Source organism: Nicotiana attenuata, chromosome 2 (genome assembly GCF_001879085.1).
Source record: "Nicotiana attenuata strain UT chromosome 2, NIATTr2, whole genome shotgun sequence".
Classification (NCBI taxonomy): Eukaryota; Viridiplantae; Streptophyta; class Magnoliopsida; order Solanales; family Solanaceae; genus Nicotiana; species Nicotiana attenuata.
Window position 1 is genome coordinate 48,584,659 of NC_031990.1, and position 19,000 is coordinate 48,603,658.

The following is a 19,000-nucleotide window of genomic DNA, read 5'->3' on the forward strand; positions in this document are numbered from 1 at the left end:
TATCAAACCTTTCCTTAAGATCTTCCCACGTCCTGTGTGCATTAGATGCATAAATCACAGTACCAATGAAATTTGGTGAAACGGTATTTATAATCCAAGCTAGAACAATTGCATTACACCTATCCCACATTTCGTGTAGACTATGATCACACATTTCTCTCATACAGGTACCGAGAACAAAGCCTTGCTTATTTTTGCCATGCAATACAATTTTTATAGATCTACTCCAAATTGAATAATTTTCATATCCTTGAAGTTGAATGGAGATTAGTACCAAATCTTGCGTGTTTGATGGATGAATGTATAAAGAATGATTGTGATGAACTAGCTCCATGTCATGAAGATTTGGGGTTGGAGCCATAGCACCCTGAGCAGCAAAGACGGAATCATCTTCTTCAATTACCATTATGTTTCTTCAGAAAACTTAGTTATGTTACTGATTTGGAACAACAACAAGCAATTAAAGATGAATTTCACAGTAATTCGTCGAGATTCAACTGGAATTAACAAGTTCCAGAAACCCTTGGTTGCAGGAGTACTTTTCTTAGATTGAAGAAATAGCTCGATCTAAAAACAGATATACTCCTCTAATACTCCTCCGTTGTAGCTGAGCTGACCGATTTATAAAGCTCTGATACTATGTTGATGAGCTCAGCCATCGTGAATGAGCGAGAGAGTCTCACAGAAGATTGAGAGAGAAATAGCTCAATTGATAAGCTCTAAAAGTTCATAGACAAAATGAAATGGCTCTGTATGTGTTTACAAGACTATTAACTATCTTATATACTGACCGACTAACAATTATATATTAACTAATCTAACTCTTCCCTACTTAACTTAATACCTAACTGACAGTTATACATTGCTAAGTGACAGCTTTATCACCACTAACTTCTACAAAGTTTTCATTTAATATCTACTTCTTAATAAGTGGTGTTGTACTTTCATTAACACACTGAAATATAATTTTTCTTCAAATTGCTTGCTTTTATTTTCTTTTGTTACTCAATAGTTTCTTTAAGGGAGGATCTATAAAAACAGTCTCTTTACCGTGAAGGTAGGAATAAGCTTTGTATACACACTATTTTTTCCCGGCCCAATTCTTATATAATACTTAGATTTATTACTATTATTTTTGTTGTTGTATTCACTAGTTTCTTGGTTCCAAAGGGAAAGCTAAAGAAAAAAAGAAAGTAAGAGAAAAATCTACTTGGATTGCTGGCGCTGGGCGGATTTTATTAGAAAACTTGCACATGCGATCCCAAGTGTGGCGGTGAATGGCCATGGAAACAGCTTCATGTCCCATTCTCAAGACTTTCTGTTTCAGCACCAACAACTCTTCCAAACTGTATAACGTTCCAAGAAAATCCCTCTCCTTTTTGCCTCCAAAAAACTACTTGAGCACTACTTCTAGCATTGGCAAGTTGTACAGTGATGGGTATTTTGTCAATTCGTCAAGCTCATTCTCCAGCAGTACCCAAGATAACCCACCTCAGCAACTCGCTCTTCTCCTTGAAGTTGAAGGGTACAATTTTTTTTATTCGTATTAACTTCTCAAATATCAAATTGAAATTCGAGCTGAATACATTTTTTATGTAATTTAAAGTATGAAAAAGTTTGGTACTTTGACAACGATTTTGGGAGAGAGTGAGTGTGTGGATAAGGTGAAGTGGGTAGATAAGTTCTCCACCAAGTATGCCTGATATTTTATGTCCTAGCATAATTCAGTATTTGAATTGGTTAAATTAGCTGAAATTAAACATATCCTCAAGCATAATTTGAGTTTGTTAGTCTTTTTATTGTCCAAGAACTTTTATCTGTATGTTGTGGCTTCTTTGGTGCTTAAATAGTGTTGATTGAATGAAGAAAAAAAACTGCAATATAAGACAATTCATTTAGAGTTTCCAATCACAAAAGGTTCATTTAATCTGGAAGCTAGGATTATCCAGAATATTATGGCAAATTGGAGGGAGGAACCTACATTGTAGAAGCGTTCAGTTAGAGTTTCGAAATCCCAAAGGTTTTATGTTCAAGGTTTTGGTCTACCCGTATTTATTTTCAGCAGCATTTTCTGTTTTTCATCTAACTAGTTCTATTTTACTTTCTTTCCTTGAAAACTTTTATTTGTTTAGGGTTTTAATGGATGTGTATCGCTTGGGCAACCGTCAAGCCTTCAATGCAGGTTGTGAAGATTTCTTTTTTATTTTATCAAATAAATTTTAGATGTCTTAAGGGGAAAGTTTTTTCTGATATGACCTTTTTTCTTGATGATTAAGAAAGTCAATCTTAATGACTGAATGCACCAGGATGGTGCACAAGCTAATGTATAACAAATGAAAACAAGTCTACCTTGGATAATCCAAATGTCTTTTTTCTTCTACTAATGTCAGCATTCCGGAAGCTTGGATTGGACTGTGCAAATTGGAGCCAGCCAGTTTATCAGGATCTTGTGAGGTGTGTTGTCCAGGTGATTTCGTGATTTAGCTGAGGCATGCATGTATCGTTTCTGAATAAGACTATTGTTACTTAGTTGATTTTTTTCTCTTAAATAATTTCTAACTTTTCCAGAATGTGTAACCTTCTTAGTTTCATATTTGACCTCAGTCCACGATATCTTAAATTGTCCTTCTGACTAGACAAGCATTGACCTAAACATATGGTACTTGCTTTCCCTAGGAAGAGCATAGGTGATGAAGAAAAGATGTTGGTCTTGTTTTTTAACAGAGTAAGCTCACATGGAAAAGTTCATATATGTGTTCTTGTATACATTCTAAAAAGTCTTTCAAGTACACCCCCCCCCCCCCCCTTCCAGTTTGAATAAGCTTGTTTTCTGTTCAGATTGGCTGGCCCACATCACTGCCCACAAGTGAGAAGGAGACATTTATGAAAAGTGTTCTGCGTGAAAAGGTATGCATTCAAAAGTAAAGTTTAATAGGTTTTTTAACATATGTTGATAAAATCTCGTGCCCCTTGTTAGATATATTTAGAATATCAGTAGTAATACATAGCTGCCAACATATTATCTGCAAACTCTAGTCCTGCGGCTCCTGCCCACATCTCTAGTTATAAAGGGCTATCATAGAGCTTCAAATTGAGTGTAAGCCAAACACAAGACAGTAGGCCTGTTATCGGAATAAGAACCTAAAATAACATTCCGGATAAGGTAATCTCATAGAGCTGTTGACACGCTTAGCTCTGCTCCATTGACTAAAATCAAATTGCATTTTTGTTTTCATGTACATCTATGGCTGTTATATCCAATCTGATAGTTCTTGTTTCCTGCGCGTTTCTTTTGTTTTCTTTTGCACTGGTTTAATAGTTTGAGATTTTAATAAAAAAATTTGGTATTGGGTTTTCTCACTTGTACTAACTGTTATATCCAGTGTGATTGTTGTTGTTTTCCGGCTCCTTTATTTTTTACTTTATTGGAACTTGTTTTGCAGTGGTTTGATATTTTTTTAGAATAACATAATATTGCTTACTTGATCTTCGTTGAATTGATAATCTGAACAATGGGTTCATTTCTTGCAGAAAATTGCATTGGATGAACTGGTCATGTCAAAATCTTTACCTTTAAGACCTGGTGTTGAAGAGTGAGTACTCTTTTCTCACCAAAAGTCATTTGCCCATGTGTTACATGTATTCTCCTCAGGCGATCTTCTATTACATGATGAAGTAATATCATAGTCTGGATACCTATCAAAAAAAATATCTTAGTCTGAAGTTCAGTGATTTATGAGGCATGCTGATGATTTCTCCTTTTACCTTGTATCAGAGTGAGGTTTCTTATGGTTATTCCATTCTTTTCTATAAGCAGTTTTTGGGTAATGCTGGGCGCGGTAAGTGTAAAAAATGAGAAAGATTTCCGTCCACGCGGTTGAAGCTCTGAATCATGTTTCCATATTTTCTTTGAAGATTTATGTGTTGATTTTAATATTGCTGTCAGGTTTTAAGTTTATTTTCATTAAAAATTGAGGCTATTCGGGTTTTTCTCCTTTTATTTTCAGAAACTTTTAGAGAGATCTCACTCAAAAGCGTAGGTTATTTAATGTTTTCCAATTTGAGTTGGTGTCCGAACCATCTTAAACTTTCAAGTTGCTGTCCTCAATGATTGGTAGTAATCTGTATCAGAATGGATTCGTGGCATGCCTCTTGCAAATACTCAGCTATTTTTTCTATCAATTAGATCTGTGAGTTAATTTCTAGGGATTTGTCATAGTTTTTGATGTTATCGTAATTATGTGCTGCTCTGTTGGTGCTTTTTGTAGCCTTCCCATAGTAGGTTATTCCTAGGGCCCTCTTCCTTTCCTGACAATTCTATTGCATTTTTCACTTACTATGTGTACCATGGCAGCCCTCATACCAATTCTTTGACCTTCATTTTTTCCTTTTCTCATTCAATAAACTTTGGAATTTGGAGCCTCTGTTAAGAGTATCTAATTCTTCAACTGCATGATTAAGGTGTACATGTGTTTTCTCTTTTCTTATCTTTGTTACCTAGCTTTTACATTTCCAAAGTTCAGCAGTATTTGTCATAAGCTATGCTGATATATTAGCTAAGCATCCTTATCATGTCCTAGGAATGTTAGGAATGCCATATACAGATATACTCATCCACCTTTATGCAAGATACTGTTTTTATTTATTTTTCCATTCATACAATTTAATGGACGCGGAGTTTATTTTAAAGTGAGTGTAGCATCATTTGAATTACCGGAAGTGGTTTCACTCCAGCTACAGTTATTAAATTTACAACAATAGTGAACTTAAGAAATCGGAGGATATTTTTTATATACAAGCATGTCTGTCTTGCCTCCTATGTATCTGGTTGTAAGCCAGTGCATTCGACAATTCCTCAATATGATGTAGGTCATGAGTAAAATAAAGTTTATCACATTACTGATTCATAGATTTAGTTGTATCATTTTCAAATGCCATAAGAGTTTACTTTTCAAAGATAATTCTCATTATTTTCCTAAGGAGGAGTTTAAGGTAAGAATATTTTGCGTTACGTTATCAGGATAACTCTCTAGCTTACCTCCTCGACTACCAGTGTACAAGTTTGTTTTATGGCATGGTCTATTTTTATTAATTTATTAGGTTGATCTTCCTTAATTTTGTTATATTCTCGTAATAATTCTCCTATGCATTTTGCAGATTTATTGATGAAGCTTATGAAGAAGGTGTCCCAGTAGTGATGCTGACATCATACTGTAAATGTGGGGAAAAACCAGCCAGGTTTACTGCTAATTACAACTCAGTTTTGCATTTCAAATATGAATCTGTAAGAAACATATTTTATTTTAGCACTAAGTTCTTTTACATAGCTCTAAGTGACGTATGACTGAATAAAACTGAAAAAGTGAAGTCTAACATCTAAAGACTGAAATTGCTCTTGCTGAACACTTAGGATTGTTGGAGGGGCGGCCACGACTATGGGTGCCTGGAAGAGTGGTGGGGATTCTAGCGCTATGTGGACGGCAACGACGGACTGTATAAGGGAGGCAACGAGAGAGGTGTTGGGAGTTTCTAAAGGTTACTCTGGTGGGCACCGAGGCGACTGGTGGTGGAATAACGTGGTCCAAAGTAAAGTGGAAGCCATTAAGTTAGTAGAGAGCACCGACGAGGATCAGAGGAGAGCGGATAGAGAAAGATATAAGGATGCTAGGAAGGAGGCGAAATTAGCGGCCACAGAGGCTAAGATTGCTGCATTTGGTCGGCTGTACGAGGAACTTGGGTGCAAAGGTGGGACAAGAAGTTATTTCGGTTGGCCAAAGCGAGAGAGAAGAAGGCTCGCGACCTGGATCAAGTAAGGTGCATTAAAGACGAGGATGGTCGAGTATTTATGGAAGAGGCCCAGATTAGGCAAAGATGGTAGTTGTACTTTCATAAACTTCTGAATGAAGAGGGGGATGGAAACATCGTGTTAGGGCAATTGGGGAACTCCGAGAGCCACCATGACTTTAGGTATTGTAGACGCTTTAAGGTTGAGGAGGTCGTGGGTGCGATGGGTAAGATGAGTCGAGGTAAAGCGACCGGACCAGATGAGATTCCAGTAGAGTTTTGGAGATATGCGGGTAGAGCAGGCTTGGAGTGGCTGACTGGCTGACTGGGTTGTTTAATGTTATCTTCGGGACGGAGAGGCTGCCCGGTGAGTGGCGGTGGAGTACAATGGTTCCGGTGTACAAAAACAAAGGTGATATCCAGAATTGTAACAACTATAGGGGTATCAAGTTACTAAGTCATACCATGAAAGTTTGGGAGAGGATGGTGGAAGGGAGGATAAGGAGGGCGGTGTCTATATCGGAAAATCAGTTCGGGTTCATGCCGGGTCGTTCTACTACGGAAGCTATCCACCTTATCAGGAGGTTGGTGGAACAATACAGGGATAGGAAGAGCGATTTGCATATGGTGTTTATTGACCTAGAGACGGCGTATGACAAGGTCCCCAGGGACATCTTTTGGAGATGTCTAGAGGTGAAAGGTGTGCCGGTGGCTTACATTAGGGCAATAAAGGATATGTATGATGGAGCTATGACTCGGGTTAGGACTGTGGGAGGTGACTCAGAGCCATTTCCGGTGGTTATGGGGTTACACCAAAGATCTGCGCTCAGCCCGTTCTTATTTGCCCTGGCGCTTGATGCACTAACACACCATATCCAAGGAGAGGTACCATGGTGTATGTTGTCTACTGATGATATAGTTCTGATTGATGAGACGCGATGCGGCGTTAATGGGAAACGGGAGGTATGAAGGCAGGCCCTGGAGTCTAAAGGTTTCAAGTTGAGTAAGACTAAGACGGAATATGTGGAATGTAAGTTCAGCGACGTGACAGGGGAAGCGGATGCGGAAGTCAGGCTTGACTCACAGGTCATCCTCAAGAGAGAAAGTTTTAAGTGCTTAGGGTCAATTATCCAAGGTGATGGGGAGATCGACGGGGATGTTGCGCACCATACTGGGGTGGGGTGCAGTGTTTTGGAGAGCGCGAAGCGCAAAAAAGCGACAAGGGCTCGCTTCGCTTCAAACGCGAAGCGCACGCTTTATTAAAGTGAAGCGCAATTCTTAAAAAACATAATGTAAAATTATAAATAATCAAAAACTTCAATTTAAATACTCAAAAGTAGGTACTAGGTACCACCAAATCATCCACAAATCATAGGACAAGCAAAATCAAAGCTACTAAATTACTAGAATCAACATTTTAATATCCCTATTAAGATATAAGAAAAAACATAATCAATAACTGAAAATACATATAATATATATAATAATTAATTATACAAACTGAAATATCATTTAAAAATCACATAAACTGAAAATATAACATATATAATAATTAATTTTAATTACTGAAATATACACTAAAAAATCAAATAAACTGAAAAATATAAAATATATAAATTATAGATAATGAAAGAAAGAAGTAAAAAAGAGAAGACAAAACTCAGAAGAAGAAAGAAGAAGGATGAAAGAAGACAGACAGAACTCCAGCCTAGAGAGTCAGTGACGAAAAAAATGAGAAAAGAAGAAAGAAAGAAAGAAAGAAGAAAAAAATGAGAAAAGAAAGGAGAAGAAAATTTACCTGGACTGGTCGACTGGAGCTGTGGACTGGTGCTGGTCTGCTGCGATGAAGAAGAGAAAAGAAAGCAGAAACTTTCTGTCCCAAAACCCTAATTTTTCGATGAAGAAGAGAGAAAATCGCAGCAATTGTGTTCTGTTATGTCGCGCAGCATTAGGGGTTTCTTTTGTATAAAATTAAAAACAGACCCAATCTTTTTTAAAAAAAAAACTAGGCCCAGATGCGATTTTTCTTCAAAAGCGATCGCTTCGTCGCTTCGCTCGCCTCGTCGCTTTTTTCTCTGAAGCGTGCACTTCAGATGTTCGTGTCGCCTTAGGCACAGAAAAGCGATACTCTGTCGCTTCGCGCTTTAAAGCGACGAAGCGTGCGCTTTTTCAAACACTGGTGGGGTGGATGATATGGAGGTTAGTGTCTGGAGTCTTGTGTGACAAGAATGTGCCACCGAAACTCAAAGGTAAGTTCTATAGAGCAGTGGTTAGACCAGCCATGTTGTATGGGGTTGAGTGTTGCCTGTCAAAAATTCACATATCCAGAAAATGAAAGTAGCAGAAATGAGGATGTTGAGATGGATCTCACTAGGCTGGATAAGATTAGGAATAAAGATATTCGAGAGAGGGTGGGCGTGACTCTGGTGGACGACAAGATGCGGGAAGCGCGACTTAGATGGTTCGGACACGTGCAGAGGAGAAGCCTAGGCGTGAGCGGTTGGCTTTGGCAGGTACGAGAAGAGGTAGAGGGCGGCCTAAGAAGTATTGAGCCGAGGTGATCAGACAGGACATGGCGCGGTCTAGATTTCCGAGGACATGGCTCTTGATAGGAAGGTGTGGAGGTCAAGCATTAGGGTTGTAGGTTAAGGGTAGTCGAGCGGTTTTCCCCTTTCTCGGTTTCCCTTTTTGTACCGACGAGTATGTTAGTGTTTTGTCCAGCCCTGCTAGCGATTTATGTTGTGTTTCACACTTTTGCATAATATTTGTGTTACTGCCTTTTCCATTTATTTGCTGTCTATCACGTTGCTGATATTATTTTTCGGGTTTTGTTGTCACAGATCTATTGTCTCTGAGCCGAGGGTCTCTCGGAAACAGCCTCTCTATACCCTTCGGGGTAGGGGTAAGGTCTGCGTACATTCTACCCTCCCCAGACCCCACCGATGGGATTTTACTGGGTTGTTGTTGTTGCTGTTGTACCCAAGGCCAAGTAGTCACCCTAGTGGATGAAAACAATGGGAGACCAAGGTTCAAATCCCAGCAAGACAAAAAAACACTAGGTGATTCTTCCCATTTGGCTAAGCTTTAATGGACAGAGTTACGCAGTACATATGCCAGTGAGAAGTACCAGATACCTAGTATGGTCGAGGTGCTCACAAGTTGGCTTTGGTACCACCTTTAAAACAAAAAAGAAGGGGGAAAGGGTTCATATTTACCCCTGAACTATCCAATTTGTCATACATTTACCCTTCGCTTGACTATTGTTCCATGAAAGCTCTCACTGTTATCTTTCATCTCAAATATGCTCCTCCGACTTACGTTTGTCCAGTTTGGCTCTGACATTTGTCACGATGAAGCTATATGGACAAACAAAAGATCCAGTTTTATCCCTAGACTATCAAATAGGTTTATATATACCCGCTTATATAGTTTTAAGCATGGTCCTGAACAACAAAAAGTCCAAATATACCCTCGAGCAATAGAAAAATGCTAAGTTGCTCGACACGGCAGTTTAGGTGCCGCACCCGTGTCGACACGACACTAGTATGGTTGTGGGTATGGGATCCGTACAGGATTTGGTCAAACAATTTTGGGTACTTTGACCATGACGGACGGAAACATTCGAGACGAGATACAATTTGATTCCTGAAATCAGAACCAAAACTAGGGTAAATTTGAAGAAAATAGCATACCTTGTCTAGGAAATCAATGCTTTACCTTTTTACAACTTGAGAATAAAAAAGAAATCTACACTTTACAAGCTATACGTAAGTCTTCGACAAAATTTCTCATAATTTAGAGATATTTTTATAATGTTGAATTATTTTTAGCGGGATCCCCGCACCCGTATCTGTACTAGGATCCGTATCCCTGAATCTTAGAATTTACATCTCGAAGGAGCCGACCTCTAGATCCGCACCCATGTCGGACACCCGCACCCAAGGCCGGCTCCAACCTTATGACTAGTAAGGCTTGTGCCTTAGGCCCCCAAATTCGAGGGGTCCCATTTTTAAAAAATAATAGGTTCATAGGTATTTAAAAAATAATATTTAGTAGTTTTAATACAAAAGTAGAGTTGTTAATATTAAAGGAAAGAAACCTTTTTAGATATATAATTAAAGTAACAATTTGATTTACTTAAAAATGGGTAGATCAAAACCCTCGGGGTTGGCCTGGTGGCAATAGACTTGAGCCTTGGAGTTTGCTCCCTTTCTAGGTCTCAAGTTCGAAACCCGCTGGGTGCAAACAATTTCTGAGGGCCATTGGACTGGGTAAAACCTGAATTAACCGTGGTGCACTTGCGGGAAACTCCTTGCCGAGGGCCTGTGCACCCCCGGGATTAGTCGGGGCTCTTAGAGACTCGGACACCCGGTGCAAATCAAAAAAAAAAAAAATGGGTAGATCAATAGTATTTTCAACTTCAGTTTTCCACTTTTTACTCCTTCATTAAAAAATTTAATCTCTTCCTTAATTTGTCCAAGTCAATCTTTTTTTTTCTTCCCAATCTCTTCATATTTCAGAAAACCCTACATATTTTGTCTTTCTCTTTGATATTCTTACCCACCTTCTTTCTCCAAGATTTCATTACTCACCTTCTTTCTCCAATATCTAGTTCAAGTGTTCAGCAATATTTTTAAGCTTTCAATAGTTCTATACTTCTATTTGCTTTGTAAAATCTTATCTAAGATCGACAATATCTCAAGAAAAATTAAATAAGTTAGCTATATTATCAATCGAGCAAGAATTATTAGAGAAAATTGATTATAAAAAAATTTTAACAACTTTATATCTCAAAAAGTTAGAAGAATAGACTTCAAATAAAAACATATTTTGTAACTTTTTTTAAAAAATTTGGGCCTCATATTAAACTTTGGCTTTAGGCCCGTATATGCTTGAGCCGCCCCTGCACGCACCCGTATCCGAGCAACTTAGGAAAATGTCCAAATAATACCCATATGTGGCGTCCATTGTATTAGCCAAATCAGATCAAGTTTTCCACGATGGAAAATCGTTTGCATAGGGGCATATTGAGACAAAAAATAATGGTGGGGGCTTTCATGAACGGAGGGCAAATGTAAGACAAATTGCAAACATTAGGGCTTATTTGGACCTTTTCCCAAAAGAAAATTTTCCATTCTTGAATCTGGATGATAAAATATTATATATAACAACTATGTGGTCTTATTATGGACTTTGTTGCTTGAATGTGTTATAGAAATTTAACAATTTTACATAATGTTGGTTATCAGAAAATATTTTTTATATGTAATGAAATATTAGAAAATAATTAAGTCTCCAAAATAAGTAGCAAAATTATGTAAGTGTTCGGTTGTTGAACATGCTTTAGTTTTCAATTTTTAGTCAGTTCTTAGTATGCTACTATGCTTACTAATCTTCTTTTGGCTAACACCTCTAATATCAACAATTAGCTTTAGATAATTTTGGGTGAATGCAATAAAGAAACAACCTATAGCATGTTCTTTGTGCATAAACTGAATTTAGTTCATCCAAATAATGAAAAATATGGTAGGGAAGCGAGAAGGAAAATAAGTAAATTTTGAAAATGCAACTGATATAGCATTCGTCTGAATGGTAGAAGATGAATGAAGTTTGAATCATTTGTTGCTAAAGACTTTTAACCTAAGTTGCTCCGACATGGCAATTTAGGTACCGCACCCGTGTCGACACGACACTAGTATGGGTGTGGGTATGGGATCCGTACCGGATCTGGTCAAACAATTTTGGGTACTTTGACCACAATGGACGGAAATATTCGACACGAGATATAATTTGATTCCCAAAATCAAAACCAAAACTAGGATAAATTTGAAGAAAATATCATACCTTATCTAAGAAATCGATCCTTTACTTATCTATAACTTGAGAATAAAAAGAAATCCACACTTTACAAGTTATACTTAAGTATTCCACAAAATTTATCATAATTTAAAGATATTTTTTAATTTTTAGTCGGATCCCCGCACCCGTCCGTATCCGTATTAGGATCCGTGTCCCCGAATCTTAGAATTTACATCTCGAAGGATCCGACATCTAGATCCGCATCCGTATCGGATACCCGCACCCGTGTCCGAGCAACTTAGCTTTTAACCTCTGGCAGACACTAGGAATAACTCGAGAAGTGCTATCACCTTAGCATCTGACCTTTTCCTAGGTGAAGCTAGTTTTGTAACAGATAATTGAAATGACTGTAGTTGGCATGTGTAGTAATTCCATAACAGTGTTCCTACAGCATTCTTTCTTACAATTAATGAAAAGAGTAACCAGTTGGTTGATTCACTACAGATCCATCATTGAGAAGCTTGGAAATGATAAAATGGCAAGGATAAAAATACTTGGAATGGAGGAGGTAAAGCAAAGTTTCTATGGCCAACTTGTATTTGGTGAAGGAGTGGCGTCTGACCTAGGTGAGCAACTGGCTAAAGAAGCAAGAAAAGCAGGTAAATTGCATCGACAATCTGGTAAAATTTCATTGCATAAGCTGGTTGTCTCTCTTTTACCATATCTCACTATAAGAAACTGCATACCTCTATATTGTTTCCCAGTTTCTGCAGAGGAGCAAAGAATTGCTAAGGAGGTTGCTTCCATGCTAAAGTTGAGTGTCGACATTGATACAACTTCAAGTGAAGAGTTAGTCCTATCATTCTCTTCATTGTTGGTTTTTCTTTTTCGGGTCGTTTTGATGGATACATTTCCAGTTTTACACCGTATGACATCATATTACCTGGATGAAGATGCTTGATGGAGCTTATCAAAAATCAATAAATAAACTACACTTCAATCTTGACATAGTTGGGATCTTATCAACAATTTAAAAAAAAAAAATTGAAGATGCTTAATGGAGGGCGCCAATATGCCTTTTCCCACATGCTTTGGAGCTGGAGATTTCATGTATCTAACTGGTAGTTTGAGACATGCCAAAGGGAAAAAAGAAATTATTTTCTACGAATTTACTCATCTAATCAGAGTTGTCAGGAAAAAAAAACTCTGGTGCAAAGAGAACTACTCCTTTTTTTTCTGGTAGATCACAATAAACACGTAACAGGTTAGCTTCTTATTGATCTCATATGTGCTATTACAGACCTTGTTATATGGACTAAGTTACAAATACTGGGTGAATGTTTTTATCTGATAGATGTAAGATCACTTTTATGCAAGTTTTTACAGTGTATTCTGAAGGATCATGCCAAATCATTGGTTTCGAAATCACATTGGCCAAACTAGTAGGTGATCTTTCTATTTGTTAAAGAGCATCTTTAAATCATAAGAACAACTGCTGAATCATTGGGGTTACACGGAATTGAATGCAACTACTAGATATTATTACGGATTCATATGCTGACCTCCTTTCAGTGTACTATCATGGATTCATATGCTGACCTGGTACCTGTTGCTGGTGGGAGGTAGCAGGTATCCTGTGGAATTAGTCGAGGTGCGCGTAAGCTGGCCCGGACACCATGATTATCCAAAAAAAAAAAAGAATCTGTAGTGAAATAGCCATATACCAATGTTGTACCTGTTGGACACTGGTATATCAAAGGAAAAGAAGAGTCCATGCAACATACTGGATCATATAGCTCGCCTTTGGAGCTATTTGTGGTTCAAGCCAGACGTATGCTTGCATATTCGTCCATAGGCCAAATCTGTATTCTGAAACATTTGGGGACAATTAATCTGCAAATTCATGCATATTTGTATTGAGTGCATATTGCATCTTGGTACACAGCAAGTCTGCAACAGTTTGGTTATTTAGTGGCTGGTAAATGTGGTCAAGTCTAATACTTTATCTTCGTCTATTGTAGAATGAAGAATGTTGTGGCTGCATTACGGGCAGGGGCAGAATATGCCAATGTACCTGTGGATAATTGTGTGCTTGTTGCCGGAAGTCAATCTGGGGTTGCTGGAGCAGAGCGAATTGGCATGCCTTGCGTTGTGGTCCGGGGCAGGTAGATTTTTCAATCAAAAGTTTAAATACCAAAATCTTGAATGCAGTAGAAATACGTTCTGTCTTTAGCAGCAAGCATATATCAATCAATTAACTACCTCTATCCCAAATAAGTCGGGATCGGCTATATAAATCCTATGTAACCATGCTCTTTATCGGTTCATTTCATATCAGGACTAAATAATTTGTTCTTTTAAGGGAAATTAGGGGTTCCTAGTACTAGAGGTTCTCTAAGTTTTGCCCTTATCCAACACGAACATACAAGTCTCTAACAGTGGACCTAATATAAGTATAACAACAACAAATAGTTCCATGTTAGCTAATTTACTTCCTGATAATTTGCTTTCTAAATATGCTGTTTAAATGTTATATTAGCATAAACGTCGATGGACATCTTTGTTGAATAATTATATTCTTTTTGTTGATGTGTAAAAGTTCGACCGCTAGAGCTGAGTTTCCTGGAGCTAAAGCGATAATGGATGGATTTGGTGGTGGAGATCTATCGATTTCTAGGCTACGACAAATACAGAGGTCCTGATGTTTGATTCAAAAGCTAGTTGCTTCAAAATTTTCAAGCGAGTGTAATTGTGCTGCTGTAAAATTAGTTATATGAGATACGTACTGTAAGTAAAATGTATTGCTCTAGCTGCCATTTATTTTCTTAGTGTACCATTTATGGAATTACGTCTCAATTTTGAGCTTCATTTCGCCTTTCTGGAAAATTTTCAAACATTCTGGTTGTTTGACCAAAGAGTATGGAACCTTTTGTTAAACTAATTAAATAAGAAGATAATGGGTAAATTCTAGCTAAATATAATAAATTCTAGATCTGAAACGTGTTTGTACAAATACGTAGGATTGCGTTAAAACCAATTTAATACAATGTGTATTAGATGATGTTGCTATGAATGAGTGGGTTATAATGATAAGCAATAAATATGTTAAATGTCAAAACCAATTTAATACGATGTGTATTAGATGATGCTGCTATGAATGAGTGGGGAATAATGATAAGCAATAAATATGTTAAATGTCAACAAATGTAAATAGAGAGAATGATTCACCCAATATTGAATGAGGTGATATGAATATATGGAATAAACAACAAATTGAATCTCTTTAAAAGGTAGTATTTGTATTATACTTGAGAGTCAACTTTTCAAGAGAGCTCTTTATCATATAGAATATTACATGCCCCTTTTCTTCTCTCTACCTTTCTATTTATATGGGACATACCCTTTATCTAACATAAAGTACAAGTGCAGTGAATATTCAATAGAATATTCCCCTGAAATGTCTTGCTACAAAACTAGCCGTTATAGCCGACCTGAGTGTTCGACCTCGGCCCCGGTTACTCAGCTCGCCAATAGGTTCCTTCCATCTTGAGTACGACCTCGGCCTAATCGTCTCTTAGTAATCTATCTTTGAGCAAGATTCCCTTGGTCAGATTTCGACCCATATAGTTAGTCCCTCCGCCTATCGAGGTTGTTTTTTGGACGAGCTCGATGGGCGGACTTCGCCAGTTGCAACTTGAGAAATCTGGGCGTGCAGGTCGAGTAGTAACATTTATATGGTGAGATGACGATGTGGCGCTTCGAGAGCCACAGATGAATGTTACGTCAGTTTGAAATGACATCATTTTATCATGCGTAATTATGGCGCATGTTCCTGATACGTTATGTCGTTTCCCACGCCCCTTCCATTTCGAAATCAATGTGGCGGCGCTTGGCTTTCTCAATTAGGGTGCCAATATTCTTATTAATAGGGATAGGAACCCCCCATTTGATTTGTTGCATTTTTAAGTATTTGAATCTTCAAGCTTTCTCTTCTTCTCCTCAGAGTTCTTGCATCTTTATTTCTCACCATTTTAGCGCTTTCTGCCATTATTACCCATGTCGTATTTATAATTTCTTCCCTTTTACGTGACAAAAAAAATGGCTAGTGCATCTTCTAACTTTGAGGGAGCTTCTGATTTGGTTCCATTGACGGTGGACATGCCTTCTCACGATGAAGGAGAAGCCATGGCTGTAGAAGACGAGAGTTTCCCTACTGTAGATGAAATAATTCCACGCTCAGAAAGGGCTAGGTCGGACTTCTTGAAGCGGCCTGAAGACGATCCCGAGCCTGCCATCTCTGAGATAGATGTGGCGGCCCTCGTTGAATTTAGGGCCAAATGGTGAATCCTAGACCATATCGACCTCATCCCGACTGGTGACGATGTGGTACAAATTCGTCGCCTTGGATACCGCGCATTCTACACATATCCATTTGTTGTTGGCTATTCGCTTCCTCTTTCTTCCTTGGCGGAGGATTTTTGCCGTTATTATGGCGTCTGTCCGGCCTAGCTCTCCCTGTACATCTATAAGATTTTTCTTATGCTGATAAAGTACGCAGAGCTAGCCAACCGCGGGATCTCTCTCTGCCATCTGCTTCATCTCTTCGCCCCAAGTTTTCACAGGGGTACGATGATACACCTTCGCCATTAAGACAGAGCACGTGGTGTCGAACCCCAAAGGATTTCCTCAGAAGTGGAACTTTGCTCGTAAGTGTTTTCGCGAACTGGATATTTGTTGTTTCTCTTCGGTGACTTAATCGTTCTTCCACTTTTCTCTTTTTTTTTTATATGCATCCGAAAAATCTCCTCCTTCGTTGGTCGCCGATATTCGCGACTGGGTGAGCCAAATTTTACCTCACACGGTGGGGATCTGTGAGTGGTCGCAGTTCAATAAGAAGTTTGAACGTTAGCATTCTTCGATCGGTGAGTCATCTTGTTTCGATCTTAGTTGCTTCGACCTTCATACCGTCTTCTCTTTTTTTTTTAACTTTTTTTTCTTTGTTGGTAGGCCGGAGGGAAACGAGGAGGGCGAGGGCTCCTACTCCCGCTTTTCGTTAGTCAAGTGCCTCGACTGGGTCTCTGCTCGTTGTGAATGCAGGCGAGTCCACTCAGATTGCTGTTCCTTCTCGGACCCCGGCCTCGCGTAGGCCTAGCCGTCAGGCAGCTGCCCCACCAGCGGAGACTCCGGCTTCTCCAGTATTGCATTTAGTGGATGAGTCGTCGCAGGGCAAGGAGGAAGAGGCTCCGCTAAAAAGGCGGAGAATAGAGGTTGACGGTGAAGCGATAGAGAACGAAGTGTCAACAGGGGTTGATCCCGAGCTGACCACGGCCGAGCTAGAAGGCGGCATGGCTTTGGTTGCAGAAACTCCTCCCCCTTCGAATGTGGAGATTGCTTCCCTGCTAGGGGTCGTCTGGAGCGATTAGGGGCAATCAGAGGTAGACAAAGTCATTCCGAGGAGTGACCCATTGACGTCGGAGTGGGCCGGTGTACCTTCGTTGTTCGAAGAGAGGGGGAAAAACGTGGCCGGAGATGGCGATGAGTCTAGTTTCGACATCGACACCAAAGAGATACGAATGTTTGATGAGGGGTTGACTCGGGTAGAGGTAAGAACGGAGGGATCTGCTCATGCTATCTCCATTCCCTTGGACTGCAACTTGTTGACGAACACGGAAAGCGTAGTTTCTTCTTTGCTTCCCCTTTGCACTGGCGCCGATACCAAGACCTTACAGACATTCAAGGATGCCGACCTGTCATTAGGCATATCTGGAACGGCTCTAAGGGTAAGTTTTTGACCTTTTGAGTTTTTGTACCTTTTTCTCCTTTCTTTTTCATTGTTTGTTTCTGCTGACTGCTTTTTGCCCCCTCTCCCTTTTTTTTTTTCATCAGACCCTCATTTTGGAGATTGAATGTGCCCGCCGAGAAGAGACGAAGAGGGCTTTGTTCAAGATGATGGAATCCAAGTACAAAGAATATCGTGCCAAGCACCGTGAGTTGTGACACCGATTCGTCATGGATGGTAAATTCCAGTCTCTCAGGGACGAGCTGAAAGAGAAGGACGATGAGCTCATGAGAATCATCGGTGGATGTATCGAGCTCGAGGGAGCGCTTAGGTATAAGGTTGACGAGCTCAAGGTGAGCAGGGGGATTGCGGTCGAGTGTCGATCTTCAATCTCAAGTAGCATCCTTGCGGGCTGAGCTCTAGTAGAGTTCGATCAGAGACAATGACCTGAGTGTCGAGTTGACTGGGAAAATGGCGGAGTTGGAGAGGGCCGAGGAGGCCAGGGTGACGACTTTGGCGAATGTGGCGGCATTGGAGGAGGTCATCCGTGTCCTTAGGTCTGAACGGGCGAGCGAAGCTGAAACGGCCGCGCTCAGGGAGGCACAGATTGATGAGCGAATTGGCGGGCTCGAGAGAGATGTTTCAAACCTTAGAGATCAAGTTGCTTCTCTTGAGGCCGAGAAGGCGCGGCTGTTGGCTCGACCGTCCTCCTATCATACTTCTAGTTTCCCCGACGTTCCGCATCACTTGTACGAGATGTGGATCCACGCCGAGGCACAGCTGGACATATATATGGATTTGATGACAGCGGGGAAGGTTTCCGAGGCCGATTTTAAGGATGCCCGTGTCAAGGCGCATGTTGCTAGGATTGCCTGCGGTTATAAACCAGCTACTTCGGGGGCCGACGACGGCGATGAGGGGGAAGAATTGGATGATCTTGAGCAGGATGCTTGGTATGAGGAGGAATATCCCCAAGGTGATGGCGGAGGCGACGTTGTTGGGCCGGGTGGTGAAGGCGACAACGAGAAGGTGGAGACGACGTGGAGTATTACTTTGTACTTAGATTAGTTTTTTTTGTTTTCTCTCTTTTTTTTTTGTGGGTGCCTTTCTGGCTGATCATGCCCAACTCTAGTCCTAAAAAGGATAAGCGGTCACTGCAAATATAATCCGGTCTAAGAGTCCGGAGTCGAATCCCACAGAGAACTAAGGCTTAGTTACAGTTGTTCAATATCGCTAAGAAATAAAAGTCCAAAATTTTTCCTAATTATAAAAGATTATAATGTTTATTTTTATCTACTTAACTAACAAATACTAGAAAGCAGTAAAACTATCAATTAACAAGGATAAGGATTGGAGACAAGATTAAGGAGGTCTAGAGTTATGATTTCCCCAATTGTCGGAATCCTTCCCGCTGTGTCTTCTATAATTTCGCCCAAGTATTCTCTACCGATCGTGAGCACTTTGGTTGTCATAATTCTCTCTCGAGCAACTACAATAGTTTACTAGACATATTCTCTCGAACTACGCTAGCTGGCACTTAATTCACCGCTCACTACGATCACACCAAGGTTTCGTTATCTCTAATCCTGCCTTTAAACCCTCCGTATTGATCTCTCACATACGTTAGGAGTGATGTTG

General features: G+C 39.6%; 1 protein-coding gene across 5 annotated transcripts; it reads left to right on the plus strand.

Moving 5' to 3' along the window:
* On the plus strand, window positions 1,138-14,462 carry LOC109209253 (haloacid dehalogenase-like hydrolase domain-containing protein At3g48420). 5 transcript variants are annotated; one of them, XM_019372485.1, is made up of 11 exons: window positions 1,139-1,525; window positions 2,133-2,182; window positions 2,391-2,454; window positions 2,677-2,725; window positions 2,839-2,907; window positions 3,532-3,593; window positions 5,158-5,238; window positions 12,088-12,242; window positions 12,348-12,432; window positions 13,605-13,748; window positions 14,183-14,462. In XM_019372485.1, exons 1-11 carry the CDS (start codon window positions 1,278-1,280, stop codon window positions 14,283-14,285), a joined length of 1,110 nt encoding a protein of 369 aa, XP_019228030.1. In that variant the 5' UTR covers window positions 1,139-1,277; the 3' UTR covers window positions 14,286-14,462. The 5 variants fall into 5 exon arrangements, with proteins under 5 accessions (XP_019228039.1, XP_019228047.1, XP_019228030.1 ...); XM_019372517.1 differs by lacking the exon at window positions 1,139-1,525 and adding an exon at window positions 1,792-2,020; XM_019372494.1 differs by lacking the exon at window positions 2,677-2,725 and having other exon boundaries at window positions 1,138-1,525; window positions 2,391-2,467.